We start from the raw sequence: 24,958 nt of genomic DNA, 5'->3' as shown, positions 1-24,958 counted from the left end.
TGTCGGTGTAGCCGTCGGTGATGTGGTGGCATTTCAAGTAATTATGTTCGAACTCTCTGTGAAATGCCGACGGACTTAAGGCCGTCGGTGATGTGGTGGCATTTCAAGTAATTATTTCGTGTTACAAAATATATCATCCATGATCAGTAATTATTTCAAGTAATTATTTCGTAATTGTGGTATTTCAACTAATTATTTCAAGTAATAAATATTTTGTGTTTCAAAATATATCATCTATAATCTAAATTACATGAAAAAAAGGGTTTTACATAGGACTTCATTTTGGTAGTTAGTCAGAATTTTTTTCTTCTTCGTCATCAATTGAATTGTCATCACCTTCATCGCAATCTTCAATATGAATATCATCTTCTTCATCGATATTTGCTTGTCCGCTAGAGCTCAAAACAAAATTCAACTCCTCTGCGTCAACATTAACAAGACTATCATCGAAAACATGAAAATTTGAATTTTCTTCCAATTCAATCGAAGGAGCAACTCGATATGGTTCAACCACCTCAGTAACTTGAAAGACTTCATCTCGCACACTTGTGTCTTCGTTCTCATCCTGAGCAACCTCGACACGACCCCGGGGTTTCGTTTTTAAAACGGACAACCAATCCACTCTTGATCAATCCTTTCTAAATGAAGGGGTGTATGTGTAATAAACTTGTTGACATTACTTTACGAAAACAAAGACATCGTTTATGTTGCGGAGTCTAGCTTTTGAGTTGATTTCGACCAAACCATAGTGCGGATCAACTCTGATTCCTCTGTCAGTCGTGTCATACCGATAGCATTTGAATAAAAACACTATATTCTGCTCGTTATGATATTGCAGTTCGACGACCTCTTCTAATCTACCATAGTAGTCAACTTCTAACTCACTATTAGTGGATCCCTTAACACAAACACCGCTGTTGTATGTCTTTCTTCCTTGCCCGTATTCTTCAGTATGGAAAACATATCCATTGACAAAATACCCGTTGTAGCACTTACATTTTCTTTCAGGCCTCAGGCTTAGTGAAGACAATGACTTAGGTGCACTCCTTCCCATTTGATAAACCTTGTATGTAATGTACATCAATAAACAGTAAATGAACGAGAATCTCGTAATGACATGCATACGTACAGTAATTTTGCAAGTTAGAATAAGTTTGTGATAGTGCTTACATGTGTTCTGAACCACGTGGCAAACTGCTCATCTTGTAATTGAAAGATCTGGGATTCGGTCAGCTGTGAGTTATTGGAGAGCAAATATTGATGATGTTGCCTGCAAGTGATAATGAGTGTATGATATTACAATAAATAATTAACAGTATATTACTAACAAAGTTTAATTAGTATAAACTTACTGAATAAAAGGTTTCAGCTCATCACAGTTAAATAGAACATAGTTGTGTGCTTGTTTGAACTCTATTTCCAACAAATATCTTCCTCTTACGGCATTTTTAGGTGTGGGTCGTCCAGTATTGGAGAATATTGACAAGTTTCCACTAGAAGGCACTTCACCGCCATCATCATGCCGTGGAACGCGATTGATTCTCGTTCTCAGATGAGGTTCGAAATAGTACGAGATAAATGTTGAGATCTCCTCAACAATATAAGCCTCACATATCGAAGCCTCAACATGCACCTTGTTCTTAACCTTTTTCTTGAGATTAAACAAGTACCTGCATTGAAATATTAATCAAGTATTTTCAATTAAGAAAAACATATAAAATACTTTTATATATGAATTACATTGCAACTGTAATATCTAACCGTTTGAATGGGTACATCCATCTATATTGGACCAGTCCTCCAGCTTTTGCCTCAAACGGTAGATGTATAGGGAGATGCTCCATTAAGTCAAAAAATGATGGAGGGAATATCATCTCAAGTTTGCATAGTGTCTCGATGATATTCGTTTGAAGCCTCTCAATGTGATCAACATTCAACTTGTTGGAGCATATATCTCTGAAGAAATGACTGATCTCCGTGAGTGCATCCCATATTCCCTTTGACAACAAATCACGAAAAGCTAATGGGATGAGTGTTTGCATAAACACGTGGCAGTCATGACTCTTCATTCCATACAATCTGCAGTCCTCTATATTAACCAACCTTGATATGTTCGATGCATGTCCATCCGGAAAACGCAGACTCTTAAGCCATTTGTAGACTAGCAGTTGTGCGTTTTTCTCTAACACGAAGCTTGCTCTTGGTTTTGCGACCCGTGACTCATCATAAACCAACTCTATATTTTTACACTTACAGTATAAAGCTATATCCAATCTAGCCTTGATGTTGTCCTTTGTCTTCCCCTTCACATCCATGACGGTGTTGAAAATGTTCTCAAACATGTTCTTTTCGATGTGCATGACGTCAAGGTTATGGCGGAGCAGATTGGTCTTCCAATAAGGAAGCTCAAAAAAGATACTTCGCTTTACCCAATTATAGGTCAAACCAAAACCAGGAAACTTTTGCTTACCTGATTAAAGGCAACATCATGCAATTCTTCACCAGAAAGACGCGAGGATGCAACATCTTTTTCAACTCTGCCAACAAAGAAATCTTTTCTGTTCTTTCTGTACCTGTGATGAAGTGGCAAGAAGCGACGGTGACAGTCAAAAAAAGAAGCTTTACCTCCATTTGCTAGCGTGAATGCCTTGTTGTTTTCCATGTAGTATGGACATGTGAGTTTCTCATGCGTGCTCCAACCAGAAAGCATTTCATAAGCTGGAAAATCATTGATAGTCCACATCAATGCTGCCCTCATAAGGAAATTTTTTTCCTCGATATATCATAACTCAGAGCTCTGGAGGACCACAACTGCGCCAACTCATCAATCAACGGTCGAAGACAAACATCTATATTCCGCCCCGGGCTTCTTGGACCGGGTATGACAGTAGATAAAAACATGAACTTCGGCCTTATACACATTCCCGGTGGCAAATTATAAACTATGAGTATGACCGGCCACCAAGAATAAGGAGCAGCAAATGACCCAAATGGGTTGAATCCGTCTGTACACAACCCAAGATGCACATTCCTTGATTCAGCTGAAAAGTGAGGATGAACACTGTTAAAGCGTTTCCACGCTTCGCCATCAGAAGGATGAACCATCACTCCATCAACCGCATGGTGTGCTTGGTGCCATGTCATGTGCTCAGCAGTCCTTGGTGACATGAATAACCTCTGCAGTCTAGGTGTGATCGGGAAGTATCTAAGTTTTTTATATGCCACTAAAGTCTTTCCCCTGTCAGTTCTAGGTTTGTAACGGGAATGCCCGCATGTCATGCACTCGGTCATCTCAGCATTTTCAAGGTAGTATAACATGCAGAAGTTAGGGCACATGTCAATTTTTTGGTATCCTAAACCGAGGGGTTTCATCATGGACTTCGCAGCATAGAAGTTCTCTTTCAGCCTGTTCCCTTCAGGTAAAATGCTTCTTGCCCATTCAATAATCTTGTCATACCCAACCTCACTCAACCCGTGATCTGACTTGATGGTGAACACCTGTGCTACGGCCGATAATTTACTATGGTTCGTGCAGCCATCCCATAATGGTTCGTCAAAATCTTTCAACAAATCAAAAAACCTAGTTGCATCTGCATTAGGTTCTTCTTCTATAATTGGACATTGACTGCCATTACCTTGATTCATTCTCATTACATCCATAACCATATTTCTGTAAGGATTAGTGTTGTCATTTGCCGCTTTTCCGCACGTTGCTAGCACTAGAAGTAGACCCAACCACCGTTTCTTCCATTCTCCTCTCACTCTCGCTAACAAATACTTCTCCATGTGCATACCAACACTGGTAATTCTCCATAAACCCTTTGTGTAGAAGATGCATCATTACAACATCTGGATGCAGATACTTTTTATTTTCACACTTCCTGCATGGACACCTAATACCGTCTCCAGTAAAATTTCTGGGAATAGATGTTGCGAAATTAATAAAACCCTGAACCCCATTACAATAATCCATCCTCCGCAATCCTTGGGGTGAATCTCGATACATCCATGAACGATCATCCATGACTTATATCGAACCTCTATAAAATTATGATGACATCATGTATTAATTAACTAAGTTAGGTAAATAAACTTGCAAAAATATTACTTTACCTCGAGATTATCCAACAAACCAATCACAACTTCTCATAAATATTAAATATTCATTATCATTTATCAACGTCCATACGAATTAAAATATATAAATTTACAGAAATTGTTAGAGAATAATATAAATCATATCTTGGGACCTCACCTAATAGCTTAAGCTTTTGGGTTGAGATGGTTCTTTGACATGGTATCAGAGCCTTCATGACCAAGTGGTCACGAGTTCGAATCTCACCATCCCCATTTATTTGATAAAAATTAAGCACAAGATAAAGTGGGTCTGTGCAAGTTTCAAGCCCAAAGGGCTTTCACTTGAGGGGGTGTGTTAGAGAATAATATAAATCATATCTTGGGACCTCACCTAATAGCTTAAGCTTTTGGGTTGAGATGGTTCTTTGACAGAAATTACCACTCCGCAATACCATTGATAAAACTTTAAACGGACCCATTAAGCAAGCTATTAATTATTTCAAAATAGCACATGTAATTCGGTAGTTCCATAAAGTTTTAACAATTTACAAACAAATACAATCTTACAAAATCTAAAACAAACCATAACAGTTATAAAATTATACATTTATATACTACAAGTTTGTTTGAGAAATAACAATAAAACATGTACATCTACTAACAAAATACATATACTAAAAAAAACAATAAAATTGACATTTAATTAAATGTTAAAATTTAAAAAGATAGAATTACTTACAAAAATTGATAAAATCTGTCGGTAAATCAGAACACGGATGTTGTGATCACAAAACTTGAAGAAATATAACTTGTTGTGCTGATATGAGGAAGATTTTTTTTTTTAGGGGGGGAGGGGGGGCTGGTTGTTTGCAGATGGGGAGAGTTGGGATTAGGAAGAAGAAGGAGAAATAGGGGAGGAGAGGTTCGGCAGAGCTGACATATATTAACTTTTTCCGACGGTTTCACCGACGAAAACTCCGTCGGTGATTACGTCGGTAATTCTGACGGAAACATAGACACGTCACCGTACGGATCTGCCATTTCAAATCCCTCGGTGAGTCCGTCGGCAATTTAAACGGCGAACCGGTCACGTCACTGTACGGGCACTGCACGGGCTGTCGTTTTGAATCCATCGGTTATTCCGTCGGAAAAAAATAACCCGTCAAAACCTCCACGTCAACGACCCACTTTTTTTTTCTGTCAGTAATTTGAGGTCGAAATTACCGACAGATACTTTTTCGTCCGTAATTCAGTCTGTAACTACCGACGAAAAAATTTTCATCGGTAGTTACAGACTGAATTACAGACGAAAAAGTATCTGTCGGTAATTTCGACCTCAAATTACTGATAGAAATATTCCATCGATAAATCTGTAATTTAGCAAATTTCTAGTAGTGAAGATTCCCGCCATCTATTTGGATATATTTTCTTGACCATCAAGTAGATTTTCAAACTCAACAAAATTGTAATATTAGAGTCTTAAACCATAATGATTATTCTTCTCATCATTATTTAACTAATAGATGCTTCAGGTTATAATTTAAATTTCTCGAGAAGTTTCAATATGATATCATTCTTCCTTGATAATGAAGAGGCTAGCAAGGGTGTGTTATAATTCTTTAAATTTTGATGTTGTAGCATCCTGAATGTGCTCCGGCATATCTTCTTCAATTGTGGTCTTCAAGGTTCAAGGGAAACATTGTTTTACTAGCTTTCATCTTTCACTTGCGTAGGATAGATCTTAGCGTGTTGACCATGTATTGTCATTTTGATTGTTAAGCTTTTCGATCCCTTCAACAATCTAAAGATCTCCCATGTATGCTGCTGTAAAAAAAAGGAAAGAAAAGAAAGCTAATGCTAGGTGTGACTGCTATTTTGGCTATTGGACGACCAAAAATTTTAATGTTGCTGTAATGTTTTTATGCTGCTGCTGCTTTGTCTTGCGTCCAAGTTGTTGTGTTGCAAATTTGTTGCTGCTGGTCTTCTGCGTGTTGCTGCTAGAACTGGAGAAACATGGCTGCTGTGAACTACTGGACTGTTTTGCGAGGTCTACTGCAGCCACTTCTGAACACTACTATTGATTCTGATGTCTGGAACGTGATCTACAATTGGATCGTCCTGAGAGATCTATTGTTGCTACTGGTATTCTTCCAAGAAACAAACAGATGATGCGTTTGTTTTACTGATGCTACAAGATTTTGTTGCCGCAAAGAAGGATGATATTGCGTGGGGTTCTGCTTCAAGCTGTTGCTGGTTTGTTTTTGAGAGGTCTGTCAAAGACACCACTGCTTCGTGAGCGCCTTGTTTTTTTCCTCCACAGCAGCTATTATTAGACTCACAAATCCTACACTTTTTATCTTTATCCAACTAAGGAGAGAAGTGAAGGAATGCTTGGCAAATCATCAAAGCTTATACAGATCAGGGCATTTCATGAAGAAAATCATGTTTTGCTTTTTTAGTGTTTCCAAAGTAAACTATACCTAAACCGTATAGGGAAATGGATGCCAGGCATGTCATGTAGTCACACTTCACCCCTGCCATCACGTTCAAAATTCAGAAATTGAGTTACAGACTCCCCATCATATTGAACTTGAGTTTCACTTTCAAGGCCAAACATTCTGCAGTGAAATCAACTTCAAAATTAACAAATTCATGAAAAAAATGTATTTTATTAGATGTTTCGGCATAGAAAGAGAGGCTTACTAAAAAACATAGCTCGCTACTCCAATAATATATTCAAAAGGTAAAGAGTGTTACAACAAAATTAGAAAAGAGAAGGACCGGTCTCCTTTATCATACAAGTCCTTAAGGCCAAGCCAGCTGGTCTACACAAAACCTAGGCTCCTGCACTTGATCTTCAATCCCTGACTCATACTTGTTGCTATCCTTTGGCAATGGTTTCTGATTAGCAGTGGAAGACATAGCAGCAGCACAAGAAGTGGTAAAGGAAGAAGAAGCTAACGTGGACACAAAAGCCCGGTTTGTGTTTTGAGGACGAACAAGTTGTGACAACAAAAGCACAAGAGAAGCCATGGAACAATAAGCAAAGATTTTTCTTTTTGGTAAGGAAACGAATTCTGGGAATGAAGGTTTCATGGGTTTGTCACGTATTTTATACAACGATGAAACAACGGAGCCCCCTGGTTTTGGCCGGTCGTAACAGGCATGTCTCTGTTTTAAAAACCGGGTATGGTTTCTGCGGATGGTTTTGCTTTTTTCCTCCACTCAAGGCTTTGAATAAAAAGTCGGTTTCCAGTAAACCACAGAAGAAGTTTCTAATGTGTCCAAAACCATGGGCCTTCTAGTCCTCTGATAGTTGCTGTTTTGGAGTTTCGCATCATTGCTTGTGTCAGGTTCGCATTCACAGGTTCAGGGTCGAGCTGACACATAAGGCTATCTGCTTGGCCCAATAGTGGCCTTCGATTCGGGCGACAACGATGAAGTTTTAAGGAAAAATGGGTCTAACCTCTATTGTTGCTCGTGCGACTTCTGCTCCTTGCAGCCTACCATTAATAAGAAAAGGGCTGCACCCCTGATTAGGGGTGTTTATTATCGGGTTGTTCTTAGATAATTACATCTAATTTAATTTTTTATATTTTATAAATGATAAATTTGACTTGTTTAAAAATAATTTGGATCTGAACGGATTGAATAATAGATTAGACTGAGCTAATTGTTTTATAAATATTATAAATATTCATGGATTGAGTATATAAATTTTTTTATACATCAATGATTTTGAGAAAAATATACTTTCAAAAAGCGTATAATTGTTTGTCATTAATCACCATTGATATTGCTTATGTATTCTACGGTATCTCAAACATATAATTAACACTAAATATTAAAAAAAAAATATACTAAAACATGAGATAAAAATAAAGATATATATAAAAAATAAAGAGAGAAGATTAAAAATAATAATTATACTAAGTATTATGATTACTCATTAACTAAATGGGTTATACTGGTTGGATTGGGTTGATCGGTTTTTAAAAATCTCAACTCGTATTTGATTAAAAATATCTATTTATTTGGTTTTTTAATCCATTATTATTTATAATATTTATATTAACAAAAATATTAACAAATTTTAATGAGTTGAGTCGTGTTAAATATTGCAAATATTATTAATTACTCGGTTTTGTTTTAACACTCGTACCGTTGATCTCAGGAGCTTCACTATTAAGTGGGTGTTTGTTATTGTGGTTACGGGTGAGGTTCACCCGCAACCACAACTTTTAGTGTTTGGTAAAATTAAAACAGCAGTTTTTTTTTCATGGAATCCACTTATAACTGTGGTGTGCCACAGGTTTTTGAGAAGCAGCATTTTGCTGCTTCTTGTCTAGACATTAACACCAACAGTGGAGTATGGCTCCATTGTTCAGTGAACAGTGGAGCCATGCTCCACTTTAGCACTGTTCACTAACGTGAACAGAATTATTATTTTTTTAATTTTGAAAAACAATGCAAGTGAATTAAATTAATTCACTCGCAATGTTCACATGAAATTTTTTTTAAAAAAATAAAACTAATGCAATTAATTGATTTCACTTGCATTATTCACGTAAACGTGAACAATATATTTTTTTTGTTTGTTAAAAAAAATAGTTTAAGGTGAATTAAATTTACTCGTACTGTAATCTCAATTTTATTCATGATAATATTTTATCTAATTTTATTGCACGCTCAAAAAATCATGAAAACTATAGTTCTTGTCGAATGAATTTTGTATGTAATGAAATTGTAAATTTTTTTAAAAAAATTGAGTTTTACTCGAAAAACTAGTATTTAATATTATTTATAACACTACATAAATTAGAAGGATATCACATGATGACGTAGCATTTGTGAGAATTGATCGCAATTCCAATTATATTCTTGCCAGGTCCGACCCAGTTAAAAAAATTCAGTTTTTATTTTTATTTTAATTGTGTTTTATTCAAAAAATTAGAAGGATATCGTTTGATGACGTAACAAAAAATTCAGTTTTTGTTGTTGCATGCTTAAGAAACCATGAAAAATATAGTTATTGTTGGATAGATTTTGTATGTGATGACATTGCATATAGTTTAATGGAATAATAAAAAATATTTGATATCAATATTATTTATTTCATGATGTAATAATAGTAGTTAAATTTTCAATATTTAAATTAAAAATATTTTTTAATTATTTTATAACCTCAATTTGAAAAGCATTTTTTTAACCAAACACATTAAACTACTTTTTGTTCAACCTCAATTTCAACCACAGTTTTAACCAAACACCTATTTTTTCAAACCAACCTCAACTAAAAATACTTTTTATAAAATAACGTTTTTCAAACCACAACCAAAACAGCAACCGCAATACCAAACACACTCTAAGAATCTCAACTGGTAGTTTTGTTATATAGCATGATCAGTTTTTATTATATCAATTTCTCTGTATTATATGTGTTTTGATTATTATATCAATTTCTCAATAATAATATTCATTATCTTTCATAATATTAAAAAACTCACTCATTGGATAAAAACAAATTCTTCTTATAATTTTTCATCTAAATTATTCTTTAATTAATTGATTTTACTCAATTCATAAACAACTAATTTACTAATAGACCCATTTCTTAATTATTATAAATTATTAAATTGTATAAAATAATTTACTTATTAATTATTGTTTTGATTTTTTTTCATATCGATATTATGAAATAAAAAAATCAATTTTTTAATGCAATTACATTCTTAATAAATATTATATATATATATTTGAAAATGAGTAAGAAAAGAAAAAAAAACCCATACACTTGGGCTTGAATATTGCCCCATTGTCCAGGCTGGAAAAGATGAACACATGAGTCATTCATCATTTTCAATGTCTTTTTCCGTCTCTCCTTGATTTATTTTTCATAATTTAATGATCGATGGTGTTGAATTAGGTTTTCTTAAAAAAATGTAGAAAACCACGAGAAAAATTGTTTCTATACGAACCTCTAATTAGTTATAAGCTGTAACGTTGTAATTGTTCGTTTATTTACTCAGAGAAAGTATGAACTCCCATCAACAATCAATCAAAAAAGGTCACAAAAAGAAAGAACAGAGAAAAGGAGAAAGAAAGAGTATCTGCTTAGGGAACTGATGAACATGGAAGCAAGCAATTTACCATCACAGCTTGCTTCCTATGATGCAAAGGGTAAAGACAATCGAGCAGAGTGAAACCCAGCAAGTGGTGGCTTGTTCATCACAGCTGGCCTACTTCCCACATGCCTCACTGTGGAGCTTGCTACTCTTTGTCCCTCTGCAGGCACACATTTCACCGGATGTGGCCCTACACTAACCGCCTTCTCGCACCGACAACTCATCAACAACCCTCCATTCGCTCCTCTGTTCTTCCCACCGCCGCTATTCTTTTCATCCTCGCGGCCACGCATCATTGCCGTTTCATCTACTTCTGATGCACTGACTGAGAAGTTAGTAACACTTCCTCTGTCAAACCCTTCAGCTGTTGTCACACTCCAGTCTATGCTAGCCTCGCTTGGCTCATAACATTCTGTTGGTGCAATTGATGGTGTTCTAGGTTCATCAAGACTTCGTCTACAATACAAATCCCCTCCATTTGTTGCGGCTAATCGCCTTGTGTTAAAGCTAGGAGCATCATCAAGGGAATCGCGATGATTAGGATACATTGCATATGTTGTCGTCTGAGTTGAGAAACTCTCAATCTCGAACAAGTCTGAACTTGCATCACTTGCCATATCGTCTTCCATGACTGTGAAGCTTTGACGTCGCTGAAGATCAGAAGTTGACTTTGTTGGAATAGGACCTTCAGCTGGCCGAAAAACTTCCAACGACTCGCGGGGTGGATCCTCAAGAGGAGGGTTATATGTAGTTGATGGCAACACCAGTTTCATGGGAGGTGGGGTTTGGCTCAGTATAGGAAAACTGAACCCAGCAGTAGTATCAGTACTAAATGGTCTTGCCGAGGCCACTACACGTTGGTGGCTTAAGCCTGAAGGAAATCGGCTGTTGTCTGCCAAGATTCGATGAGTATTAGGAATCGCATCACGCCTTTCGAGCTTGCCATCTGCCGACATTCTATGAGAACTGGGGATTACTTCACGTCTTTCGAGCCAGTCCGGTGTAGCCGAACTTTTTTCAATAGGATTTTCTACAGGGGTAGGAATCTTAATCTGCTTTTTGAGATCCACAGAGAGTCCTTTAGTGTGACTTGTCCGTGATAGGGTTCTTGGTTCTGATAGCTTTTCCTCGATTTGAACAGATTTCTTACCTGAACATGGACATTTTCTCCTAAGAAGCCATTTTGTACCAGACCCTTTTCTCTTGTCATCATTTCGAGGTGGGTTTCGCATAGAGACAGCGATAGCACCTGGTGGATTAGACAATAAACCAGCCTGGCTATTCCAACTAGCTTCAGATGAAGCGGTTGGTGTTGCGTGGAAAGATCGAGCTCTATAATTCCTGCCATATCCATCAACCGAAGACGAGGCAGACGACAATCTAGGAAGCGAAGAGAAATCAAATCGCTCGGATACGCGTTCAAGTTTAGCATTAACTGGAGAAACTCTCCTGCTCAATTTGGGGTCACTGCCACTTTCATTGAAGTACTTCTGTGCATCGAAAATGCTTATCTCAGAATCATCAACTTGAGCAATCTGTTCTGGCATCGGTCTGAGATAGGAAGAAAAGGATGCATCTCTAACAGTTGATTTCTGTGGATGAGAAATGCAAGGATGAGTAGATTCAATGATGCCAAAATTGGGCTGCGGAGCTATGTTTCCTGCAGTAATAGTTTTCATCACTTTCGATCCTTCCATACTAAAATTCACACGCTTTCAAGCAATATTCAGATCCGAAAGCACAGAAAAGTATGGGAGAGAAACAGAAATAATGATAGCACGGGCTGCCTCTGAAATTCCCTTAGTTCTACTATATGTAGAGAGATACAACACCTACTTTGTCCACAACATGAATCAATGATGAAGCAGTAAAATGTTTCCACCTGTTCTTCAGTTACAAACGTACATTCCATCTACCTTTCTACAGGGGAGGGGGTATAATAAAATAGTGGTCTCCACACCATCTTATGGAGCATTGCACCCGGTCCCACCCAACATATCTACAAAGTCTCTATATCCACGCCTATATCTAACCGAAGCTCGAGAGACTCCACGCGGCTTGAGAATCAGTCATTGATTCAGCACCAATCCTTGCCTATGACGATGCTCTAGCCTTAATACTTTCTTAAAAGAAAAAAAACATGTATATGGAAAAAACAGGAACATGTTTGGATTACCAAACGCTACCAGCAACGAGAACATTAACCGTCTTGACCATAACCAAAGCAGTTACTACAATCTTTTACGACAAAATGTACAAAAACAAAAGGCATATCATGTTAGATTGAAGGTTTATCATGCCCTACATACACGGCTCCCAAAATCAATCAACGTCTCTAGGGATTGGGTTTGAACCACAAGGACAGTGTGCAATAATGTAATCATAATGTCTTCCATCAACCCTTGTTCCTAAATGTCAAATAAACCTGACCCTCCACAGTTCATATCGACATTCCTCTACCGCTGGTGTCTACTGTCACTTGTGGAAATTGCCTCCAAGACCAGCAACAATAACTCCACCAAATGATCTAGTGTCCACATGATAAGAGAGACATAATTTACAGACACGCATACAAAAGAAGCAACGAAGAGGGGTAGTTTAACTATAATACTATAGGACAGAAATTGTTTTGGAAGTTTATTCAACCAGGGATTGTCCCAAATCTGTCTGTTTATCTAATCACATCTTCATTTAACTGGGAAAGAAAAATGGATTCTTCCCCTGATTTGTAACTAGAAACTTCTCTTTTCTAAGATGCAAGGGCTTTGAATATAAAATGCCTGTCTTGATATTGTTTTGTTTCAGTACAATTAACTTCTCTTTTTCATTTCAACAGTTAAGAGGATGCCGTTTAGGGTCGGCTTTTAAAACTAAATCCTTTCTTAATCGAGGTCTTAACTTTGCAAATTCGAGTCCTAAACCTCATTTATTTGAGGAATTTAGTTTCTTTGGATGTAAAAAGAAAATCAAAACAAAAGGGGTCCATTGGTCAATCCATTGTTAAGGACCTTCGCTGTTGAGGTATTAGTGGGTGTATTCATGTCTCACTTTAGGGTTGCAAACAAGGTTGAACCTGAACTCACTTCTTTACTAAAGGAGCCAAACTTGAACATGGATTCTCATGTTAAACATGCCTAGAATTCGTACGGGATTGATTAGGGAACCAAGCTCGAGTTAATAAGAAATTTAAGGATATATGATAGAATGATCCCAAGTTCTGCACATATTGAGCCCTGTAATCAGGTGATTACAGCCGAGACACAATCTCTTTCAATCCAACATCATTTAGTTTAATGAAACAAAAACAACAAACATAAAGAATAAAAGAAGCTGAGGCATGATCCAGATAACTGCACAACCAAGAAACAATGCTCCTACTGATCATATAACTATTATTTATACACAAATTGTTGCATTAGGTTCTTGGTTAGGTCAGATAAAGCAAAATTAATTTCGCAGTTACAATACATCACTTGTGGTCTTGTGGAACAGTCAAGATTCCGCTATTTGAGCGTGTTTGAGATTTTCTGTATCAATATTACTTTTTAAAATGCTTTTTATTTAGAGATATATTAAAATAATATTTTTTATTTTATTTTACATTAACAAATTAAAACAATCCAAAAAAAAAATTGAAGCTAACAAAAAATACTCAAAAAAATTTGAAAAGCACATCCAACACGGCGTAAGTTGCAAGTGTGAGGAGTTGAAATTTGGCCCCACAAAGGCAAAATATACATAGATCCAATAAAAGCTCTTGGACCACAACCTTTCTATTAGGCAAGCAGGATTAGTTAGAAGTTCAGCACATTAGTAAATTTCAAGTACATCAAAAAAGAAAGAAATCAATACAGTATGAAGCATTCATTTTTTGCCAGACAGAGAAAATCTGTGGAAAACTGGTCAATAAGGGAAATTAAACTAATGGCAAAGCAAAGTCATAACACACCATCTGAAATAAAAGATTCATTAAACAGATCAGCATGCCTTCAAATTATTGAACTGCTCAATGACCACGCTACTAACAAGATTGGATATTATCATCACTAACTCCACAGTATTTTCAGCGTAATTGGTTAATCCAAGGTTGGTCTCATTTGAATTGAGAAAACTTCTCCTCACTCCTCATTGAGAAAGAAAAAAAATTGGTGAACATTTACGTCACCTCGAATGCAGTTTTACAGAGCAGTACCTTTACACAACGCTGGAAATTCAACAACCTAACAAAAAGGGTGCAGAGATTCTGAAAATCTTAAGTTGTAGGAGCCAACTGCCTCAGTTTTGCCTGTAAGATTGCCCCTGCTTCATCTGCTACAGTCTTCTTTTTAGTTGCAAGCTGTAATTTAAGCATTTCAAATTTAGCAATCCCATCACTGAATGACTAGCAAGTAGCAGCGATGGTGATATCAAAACATTGAAAAAGATTGAAGCCTCAATTTCAAAGAAGAAAAGAAAATGCATTTTAAACCCTTGAATTAGTATTATTATGTTTAACTTGATGGACTACTTTCTTCCCAGCATGCTTATTTTGACACGGGATTAATGACAATCAAAATTTCTGCAAGTGTGGTCCTAAATAGAAAACTTGCCAGCTCTCCAATCTTATGCAAAATGCAACAGTGGCCAAATGCTGGTATGGTTTGGTGTCAGAAGACCAGTATACAGGGAGTTCGAATTCATTCCAATTTAAATCACATGACCGCAGCACAATCCTTCAAAATTGCTGCAATTCTTGTAAGTTGGGACATGAACTGACATTATAGAAGGGACATGAAGAAACATGGAGAAACCAGGAGTAGAAAGGTGCAACTAAATATGGTGAAAATGGATTTAAGCTGACAAATACTTTGGGAAAAGACTGACAGACAATTAGCATTGCATGGTTCAATCAACAGTTATGATGCGCTATGCAGGTTTAGCACCATACCAACAATCAGTAAAGCACCCTATCAAACTGCTAAAAAGCAGTTCCTTCTAAAAGACTACTGCACTCCCCAAACACAATTAGCATCAAAAGAACAGGTTTAAAGAAACCAAATTAAGTGCCCAGTGCTACTATTTCCAAATGTGAACAATTCCGCAACATCCTTAACACAAAGATTGATTGAAAACATACCTCAATAAGCTGATCAAAATTAGACTTCAACAAGTTAATCTTGCGCTCGCAATAATCTTTCCCTTCATTCATTGTTTTCTGTTAACAAAACCAACAGGCAACCAATCAATGAAGTTAAAACAATCCAATCCGATGCTAAACCACTAAAAAAAAAGCAGCAAGCTGTAACCAACTAACCTCAACAAAATATCCAGTTCCAATATCAACAAGAACTTTATCAGCATCATCAAGTGTACCAGGTACATAAAGTGAAGCAGTTAATGGCACCAACATCTTCTTTCCTAATATTTCAAAGAAAAAAAAACCCACAAAAACAAATCATAAAGATTCAATCTTTGACTTATAAAACAAACAAAGATCCAAAGAGCTCGAAGCTTTAAGTGAAAAGGAAATAAAGGGTTTACCTTGGGGACGGAGAGAGAGGTCATGAAGTGAAGTGGCGGTGATTTCAAGACGACCAGTGGCTGTCTTGATGTTGTTAAGGCTGTCTTGTAAGAGATTGACTTCAAGATCTGTTTGTTCTTTTAATGCTTTTAGTTGTTCTATACTCATTTTCTCCATCTCAGATGCTCTCAACACCGCTGGACTAGGAGCTCCTCCTTTGGATGATGCCATGGTGATGGTTGTTGCCTCCTGTGTTTCTCCTGTTGCTTACACTCCTTGCTGCGGTGCTGTCCACTTGTCCCTTGAGGCCCAGTTTTGACGGGTCGCAATTTAATATAATAACACAAAGGTCTGTAGCTCAGTGGTAGAGCGTCAGTCTTGTAAACTGAAGGTCTGTAGTTCGATCCTGCATAGGGGCATTGAGTGTTTAGAAAGAGTCTTGTAGTTGTTGTTTTTAAAAATTTATTTCTCTTAAAAATATATTAAAATAATATTTTTTATTTTTAAAAAATTATTTTTAATATTATTACATAAAAATAATAATTTAAAAAAAAATTAAACTTATAAAAAATACAATTTCAAACACGTTTCCAAACAACTCCTAAATTTTCTAAAAACAAAGACAATGAAAATAAAGAAGACAAAACAGAATAACATTACATTTGGTGGTGTTTTATAAGACACTATAATTGTATTTGTATATTGATTAATGGTGGATAAGACAATAAAAAAATATTTTATCATTAATATGTATTATTCTCAAACTTACATATTTAAAAAAAAAGATTTTTTTACTTTAGTTTATATTGTGTTGAAATTAATAATGATATAATAACTCTAATTATTAAACTCAAATTTTCCTAATTGATCGACCCAAGACCCTACTGCTTTGGGTTTTGGACATGTTTAGGTTTTAGAAAAAAAATAGAGAAAAATTTAGCATGGCTTGACAGGATCAAAAACTCAAGTTGACCTATAATTTGGTTGACCTAGAATAAAACTCAGTTAAAACTCATTGATTTTTATTTCAAGAATATAATCTTTGGTCAAAATAACATTATTTTGATCATTTTTAAAAGAATTTTTTTTTGTTAACCTGAGTTGACTCTCTTGACCTGTGATTCGTGACTTGTGACTTGTTCCAGATTGTGTTTTAAAATTATAATCATAATTATTTTTATTATTGCATGCTTTAATTGAACAATTCTAAAATTAAGAGTTTTTTACATGGATATTTTAGAGATAAAATAAAATAAATATTGTCTTTGAATATATGTTCTCTTTGCACTTATTGTTTTAAAAGTATAAAAATTCACTCCAAAATTATCCTAAAAACATATTTCTTTTTATATTACAAATATAAAAATAAATATTTATCTCTTCAATAAAACATATTTTTTTCTAATAGTATTTTTTTATGTTCTAAAATAGTAACCAAATGCTACATTATAATTAAGGTATGTAATAATTATGAAGGTCATAATACAATAATTTTTATTTTTTATTATGTAAAATCAGTTAAATCCTTCTTGATAATAAAGAATTGCAAATTGAGAATCCAATTGTTTCCCCTTGATTATTTATTTTCTATCTTAGAAAAGAATAAACGGGTTTTTAAATAGAGTTTGTATTCACTTAAAGATTTTTTCTAAGAATTCCAATCTAACTAATTGTTACCTTTTTTAATTTGATAAAATAATAAATAGATTTTGTTTATCCAAATGCTTTTTTATTTAAAAAATAAATAGAGTTTGTGTATAAATAGGAACTTAATTATGTTTTTTTTATTGTAGAAATGAATAAACAGGTTTTGTAATAAAGTTTGTATTTAAGTGAAATTTTTTAATTTATTTAAAAATCAATTAAATATGTTTTCATAAAAAAACAGTTGCAAATTAATAAAAACATTTTTTTTATAAAATGTGTATCCAAATAGAAAAGGGCATATATGTATTACCATATTCATATTGCATACAAACATAATTTTATTTTACATGAACGAACAAAATGTTTTCTTTTACAGAGTATCTAATAACATTATAGATCGATATATATACCAATACAACAAGATTTTCCAAATCATTATTCCCTATGGATTTTTATCTTCTTACATTTTTCCATGTAAGTTGAGCAACCATGGAGTTCTAACATGCTAAAGTAATTTCTTAAAAGAAAAAAAAAGACTTTTTTTATATATGAGGTATAAAATAAAAGATGAGGAATTCTAATTTACGACCTATTTTATGTTAGTAAATTGCTATATATTTTGTAAATTTTATCAAAAGTTCCAGAATAAATGTGAAATTTATGATGGGAATTTCAAGGGAAATATTACCTTCCTTCAGAGATTTTTTTTTTTGTTATAATCTCCAAGCCAACAATTGCTTATGTATAAAATTATACATATCTCTCGTTGTTTATTTCTACTCCTTTTTTTAATATTTGTGTATGTAATTATACATATCTCATTGTTGTTATATATATTCCAACTATAAAATTTATAGGTTTGTATAATCCATTTACATCCATAGTTGTATTTAGTTGAGCCAAACATATCCTATTTTGTTCTATGAGTTGTTCACTCGTCTTCTCCATCTCAGCTACCATCTATTTTTTGAACTCTTTTCAGCAAACTCTCATCAAATTCATGTGATGAATAACTTCACCTAGAATCTGGCATGCCTAAAGTTGAAACCATATGGTTTGTCCTATGTTCTTAGATAGGTATTGTAGGCAAACTAAAAACTCGATATCAAGTCCATCACTTACAACAATCTTTAACCATATTTGAGGATCATGAGGAGGGTGGGTGGAAGTCTCTTCACCATATTTATCAACCATATTGATGTTATGTCTCTCTTATAAAACAAAAAAAATTATAATTCAAAATTCAATTACATTTTATATTATTGATGCTAATAAAAAATCTTAACATCTTAAACCAATGATAACTATCGAAACACTTTTAATGAACACTTTTATTTTTTTATTGACAAACTTTATTCTCCTTTTTTTCCTTATCTCTATTCTCTATATGAGTTTCCTCATATAACTGTATTAGAGTTAGTTCTCATCCAAGTTGATTCTATAAATTAAATAATTTGTTAAAAGTCTCACTAATAAACATGTAATTAAAACTTCAAGAAAAGTAATAAAATATATAACAATGAGCTCTAACTAGGCGTTTTGCATGGTGGATAAATAGAATTTCTTCCTCGGTGTGTTTGCTTATCGAATCATGAGTTTTTTTATTTCTATTTTTATGCATCGGATCTTGAGCATTTTGTAAAATTTTCTAAAACTACAAATTCAAAATATGTTGCCCAATCATGGTCTATGATATACTCTGGTTTATATTTTTTTTACCTTTCCATGTCATCTAACTCATCCTTCTTAATTATTTATATGTGAGCATCATACAAATATTTATTATACATAAGTTATGTAAGAAAATAAATGAATATAAGTTTACAATAATATAACATTAATTGATTTAAATTTTCCTAGTCACACTATGGATTTTTCACACTCTCCTGACAAGTATCTCATTGCTCTTATTCCATCAAAATCTTTTATTAATTGACTCATACATGAATTAGTTTTAAAAAATTTCAAAACTAGTCACTCAAATTAAAGGTTATTTATCTAACCTTAAAGTTTCGCCGCCAAGCATCTACCATATACATCAATTTAGGATGGTCATGAAGTTGAATCCATTAAAACAACAGTTCTTCAAATGATCACTTTATCATAGAGGTAATGAAATGAGTAGCTTCAATATTAGTAAACTTGAAAATTATTTTAATAAAGCTATTTTCATACAGTTATAAAACTTAAAATAACTCCATAAGAATAAATAACATCACGAGACAAAACAATTACATTGAGAGGTTACCTTTTCATTCAGTTATTTATTTGCTTGAAATGGAATCTATCAAATAAGAGACGCTTAATATGTTGTCTTTAGTGGTTGAGCCTTGGTCGGTAACTTTTATATTAGGTACCTTTTCATAATCATCCCGTAGATTCATAGCATGATCACCGACATTAATACTTGATGAAGCAGGAGCTCTCTTGTTTAACTTGGACTTGTTTTTTTTTCTTGAATACATTGTAACTGAAAGTAAACAATGAACACAATTCAAAAAATAAATCATACTATCAAACACAAATTCAATTATTTATTAACAATGAATAATAATTAATCTATCCAAATCAACTAATAACTTTATAGCCTATCATTTTTTAAATTTCAAAATAACTCAATTTCTTCAATTTAGAAAAAAAAAATTCATAATCCAATAACTATCAAACACTTCATAAGTTGAAACATGCTTAACCCCTAATTGTTATCAATTCCATACAAATTTAATTTTTCTTAAATTTTCAACTAAACCATAAAATTAATAAAAAAATAATCAGTACCCAACTATCTACCTATTATATACGCAAATCAAGAATAAATAAAATCAATTAATACCCTAATTGTTATCAATTACACATTAATTTGTTTTCCTAAATTTTGAACATTACCCATAATTAATTAAAATTAATTGGGATCCAACTAATTTCCCATCATTTCTTTAATTCAAATTTATTCAACATAAATTAATAGCTTCAACTATTATCAATTCCACACAAATAGTTTTTCCTAAATCTCCAACTTAACCATAAAATTGATACAAAATAATTGGTGCCCATTAAATTACCTATCATTTCTTCAATCTAGCACACCTAAGTTATAAAATCACACTTAATTTTATCAAATGACAAATTAAATTTATTTCCTTCAAATCTAAAACAAATCCTAAAAAAATTCATACATTAATACAAAAAAATTATCATTATAAAACAAGTAAAATACTTAAATATACAAGCAAATTACAAATACTACTAACAAATTTCAATAAATTAACTTAAAACATAAATGTGTTAAAATATGAATGAGTGGGTGTGCTTACTTGATGAAGTGAAGCTTTAAAAGAAATAAAGTTGAGGAGGGGGGGTTTAGGCTTTTGGAGAGATGTTGCGTTGATATCTTAATTCCTCTTAAAATCACTGATGAAATTTATGTTGGCAATTTTATCAGCAATTTGACATGTCAACAATGCCGACCTAATTACTGATTGAGGTTTTTGTTTTATTTTATTGTTGTTTTCATCTGAAATTATTGATGAGAATTTTTTATCACAATTCTTGTTGGTGTTTTATTTATTTATTATTTTTTTTCTGATTTCCAAGTAGTGGAATATACTGGGTTTATTGATCTTTGTTTAATTAATTGCAAAAAAAAAAAGAGAGAGAGAGAGGGGTTAGGACTCCATATGATTACTTGTTATTCAAACAAAATACATCTATTAAAAACATTGTTTGTTCGTTGTTACAACTACGTTTGCATCAACTTCCAAAGCACACGGCACTTGGAAAGGGCTTACTGTTTATAGGGTCTCTTCAAGCCATCATTTGATGAGCCCTCTGCCACCGGACTCAAACCTACTTATCCTCGATTTAACTTGTCTGAGATGAGAAGAATTGAAGCAGAAGCATCAACCAAGAGAGAACAGAACAGATCTTCGAAGGTTGCCCATATTTGCAAAGGGATTGTGTTAGTTTGGTATGGGTCCATGATCATCAGCCGTTGGTTTTCTCTTGAGGCCCATCAACAATGGCCTTTGCCCTATCAATTATAGTCTTGCTTGATGCATCTCACATGGACGCTCATTGTCTTAACTAAACCAGGTCTAATAAATAAATTATATTCTGAGCTGGTTCAATGTGACAGGATCATACCATTTTTCTCCCAGCATTAAATATGTAGGGCCCTCTCAATAATTAGTATATCTTATCATTCTAAGCCTTTTTGGTTTGCACTAATCCAAAACAACTAAGTACAGATATTGACATGACAAATGGATCTTGTTCTTCCCACCTTTTTAAAGTCTTCACTGTTCCCGCTAATTGTTTTGTTGCATCTGCTAACCCATGATTTATTCTCCTCTTTTTGTCCTCAAATGCAACTACACGGAGTCTGATACTGTATCAACAGATGTCCCTCATTTTAATATTCGATTGCTGCGCCCAACCTGAACCCACTACCTTAAAACCAGCCAAGCCATGGAATCCTTGGAAGCTGAAACTACATCAGAGAGACAACAGCATTGCCCCTTGACAGCATGGCTTCGAATGAAACGATCGCCAAGGGGGGTTTGCGAATAGGAGATGCCATTTAAGCGTATATTCATGACTGGGAAATGCAGATGGGTTTAGTCAGGCAAACCTCGAATAAATGGAGCAACATGGGATCCATTAACCAGGCATGTCACACACACAACAAAACACACCCGTAATCCCAGACACCCGACTCCCCAAGTGTTCTTCGTTAATAATGTTGATATGATGCTCCGAACAGAAATGCATTTGATCAACTACTACCGGTTTTCATTAAGATACATGAAAAGGATGTGATGTAGCATCTTACAGTCGATACAAGAGATGGATCCGAGCAGTAAACAGTCAAGAAAACTTGGGATGATGATACATGGATGACAACTTGAACAGAAAAATGAAATCCTTGAAGAAAACCTGCCTCCCACAGCAAACAAACCAGTTGAACATGTAAATGATATGATTCGACCTGTAACTCAAATCTATCACAACTGTCCACCAACAAAACTTGCTAGCATGAACTGTCCACCTCCTCGTTAATTAGTGCATGGTGTAACTCACTACTTTCACACAAACTTTTCAAAATTGCTCACAATAATCGCTTCAAACGAGTTTCATGAATCGCTGGATTCCCTTTGGAAGAGTTCCATGAATCGTTGGATTGAAGGACATATCAAAAACGAAGAAGAAAAAACGACCCGAGAAGGTCAAATTAAGGAATGCAGATTAAAATTATTGATAGCACAATAAGTTGATATATAAATTGCGCAGAAGGCAATGGCACACAAGGGGGGAAGCGAGCGACAAATTGAATTGAGAGAAACAATTGGGTTTCTTATTCACACAACAGGCACCCCGAAAAACAATTCACTTACATACATGGAAGACACATTATTCTCACACTAATTAATCTGAGAAATGGCTAAGATTACTGATAAAAAAAGGTTCAAAACAGAGGCCTTACAAAGAGGCACAGGATTTTTCCCACGCACAGCAGTCTCCTTTGAGATCAGTACACCAACACATACCCTGAAAGTGGAAGGGAGCAAGAAACAGTTTCCAACCACCATGGCAAATCACAATCTACAGACCAAAACCATCACTGTTGTCATCTCACCGGAACACAAATTGCATCAATCAATATCAACTCTTTATCAACCATTGCAGCAAAGGGAAATTCAACAAATTTGGGGAGACTGAAGTCCAAATTCACACAGGCATCGTCAGATTAAATATAAAGCAAGCAGAATGACACATGGAAAACTCCACTTTCCATTGCAGTGATCAATTCAAGGTACATGCACCCATTTACTGAAACATAACATAACAATGCTTCCAACCCACATTTACAAGCATTGTGTCACACCAGAGAAAAGAAACCTACATGGTTTCCAAATTAGGAAGAACTTACTAATTGCATAAAGCACTCAAAACTTCTCAAATTAGCCAAACTTTGACAAGTTTTTCTCAATATAAGAACACAAAGCCTGATGTAGATTTGCAGCAGACTCCCTAAATCCATTAAGAAAAAAACACCTTTGCAGATTCAGCCACAGAATTTGAACCACAATTCTTCACTCCCTTCCTCCTCCAACAAACCCCCCCCCCCCCCCTAAACAATTTGAACCCTAAAAACCCTAATTAATCTCCAAACAAACTTACTAAAAGAACCCCCTAATTAAATCATTCGTCCATTACTTAAATTCTCCCAACTCCTAAAACCTAACCCTAATTTTCACTAAATTCTTCCCATCCTTCTTCACACACAAGCGAAAAAAAAAGGGCACAATTTAACATAACAACATACTCATAATATATACCATACAATAACACCACCAAGATCCAATTTTTTCCACCTTCAACGCTGATCCTCCTCTCTCCTTCCTGAACTCCCAGACCCACCCGACAATGAAGCCAACAAATTCAAGTGACCAGGAAGATAATTCCCCAATCTAGCCGCCGACGCTTCTCCCATGGCAGCAGCAGCGGCAGCATGCTGCTGGTGCATAAACAGCGACGACTGCTGCACCGCCGTCGGCTGCACTACCATTTCCGGCGGTGCAGCAGCAAACCCCCAAAAATCGGCCCTTGCAGGCAAAGCCCAGAACCCGCCAGACCCCGCTGCGGCTGTTGCGGTGGGCCCCATTAAAGACCCGATAGTGGGGCCCACAGGAACCCCACCATCATCCTTCCCACCATTTCCATCCTCCTCTGGCCGCATCCTTTTTCCAAGTATAAAGGGCGCAGGGCCTAACAAAGGCTTATGGTCCAAAGAAGCAGCTGAATGAACATTATTGCTGGAAAGCGAAGATATTGAATTAGAATTACCACCAGCACGAACCGAAACAGAAACAGTAGAAAAACTAGCAGGAGTAGTTCCGGTCCCAGTAGCAGCAATAATCGAAGGCTCAGCTTGACGAAGAAGCCATTCGATAGTTTGTCCATCAGACTTGTGACCCAATTCACGAGTCAACTGAAAAACTCTAGCAGCACAAATGATCGGCATCCGAATCCTCCTTCCACGACCATCAACCTTGCTATGACGGTCTTTAGAAGGTGGTTTTTTAACAGCTAAAGCTCCATTAGTAGCTCCTCCTCCACCACCTCCCGGCGGCTGGTTTCTTTGTGGGTCTATCAAAGCTCCGTTATTGACAGCACCACTGTTGTCTGACATGGTGAGAGAGTGTGGGAAGCAAAAATGGTGGGTTTTTGGAGAGAAAAAGGAGGGATTTTGTGGTGTTTAGAGAGAGAGAGAGAGAGAGAAAGGGTTTTTGGGGGAGGGAAAGAGAGCTAATCATTGAGCGGCAGGAGCTGGTGGAGACAGGAAGGAGGGCACATGGGTGGTGGGGTCCATTTGCATACACATACACAGCCTTCACAGCTCACACACACCCTCTAACCCCTTTGGTTTATTTCCTTTGCGGTGTGTTTGTTTGGTGGATTTGTTTTTGGTTTTTAAAAATATTTTTTTTTAATTTTTTATTTATTTTAAATTATTATTTTTTATATATTTTTAAATCATTTTGATGTGTTAATGTTAAAAATAAATTTTAAAAAATAAAAAACTTATTATAATATATTTTTAAGTAAA

At 35.1% G+C, this 24,958-nt stretch overlaps 3 protein-coding genes and 1 non-coding gene across 4 annotated transcripts; 1 reads left to right on the top strand and 3 right to left on the bottom strand.

Annotated features, from left to right (window-relative positions):
- Positions 1–10,075: 10,075 nt before the first annotated feature.
- On the bottom strand, positions 10,076–13,409 carry LOC133694067 (protein PHYTOCHROME KINASE SUBSTRATE 4-like). Its single transcript, XM_062115491.1, has one exon. The coding sequence runs from the start codon at positions 11,897–11,899 to the stop codon at positions 10,244–10,246; it is 1,656 nt and encodes a 551-aa protein (XP_061971475.1). The 5' UTR covers positions 11,900–13,409; the 3' UTR covers positions 10,076–10,243.
- A 746-nt stretch (positions 13,410–14,155) lies between these two features.
- Positions 14,156–16,032, bottom strand: LOC133693881 (prefoldin subunit 5). Its single transcript, XM_062115241.1, has 4 exons — positions 15,723–16,032; positions 15,496–15,599; positions 15,319–15,396; positions 14,156–14,538 (listed from the first exon to the last, which is right to left on the bottom strand). Exons 1-4 carry the CDS (start codon positions 15,931–15,933, stop codon positions 14,455–14,457), a joined length of 477 nt encoding a protein of 158 aa, XP_061971225.1. The 5' UTR covers positions 15,934–16,032; the 3' UTR covers positions 14,156–14,454.
- Positions 16,033–16,051: 19 nt separating this feature from the next.
- On the top strand, positions 16,052–16,121 carry TRNAT-UGU (transfer RNA threonine (anticodon UGU)). The gene has a single exon. It is a non-coding gene; the product is annotated as a tRNA-Thr (tRNA).
- Positions 16,122–22,680: 6,559 nt separating this feature from the next.
- On the bottom strand, positions 22,681–24,730 carry LOC133694682 (transcription factor TCP21-like). Its single transcript, XM_062116322.1, has one exon. The coding sequence runs from the start codon at positions 24,539–24,541 to the stop codon at positions 23,726–23,728; it is 816 nt and encodes a 271-aa protein (XP_061972306.1). The 5' UTR covers positions 24,542–24,730; the 3' UTR covers positions 22,681–23,725.
- Positions 24,731–24,958: the final 228 nt, after the last annotated feature.

This window comes from Populus nigra, chromosome 5 (assembly GCF_951802175.1).
Source record: "Populus nigra chromosome 5, ddPopNigr1.1, whole genome shotgun sequence".
Taxonomy (NCBI): domain Eukaryota; kingdom Viridiplantae; phylum Streptophyta; class Magnoliopsida; order Malpighiales; family Salicaceae; genus Populus; species Populus nigra.
The sequence above is the reverse complement of the archived record's forward strand: the minus strand, read 5'-3'. Positions and strand labels throughout refer to the sequence as shown.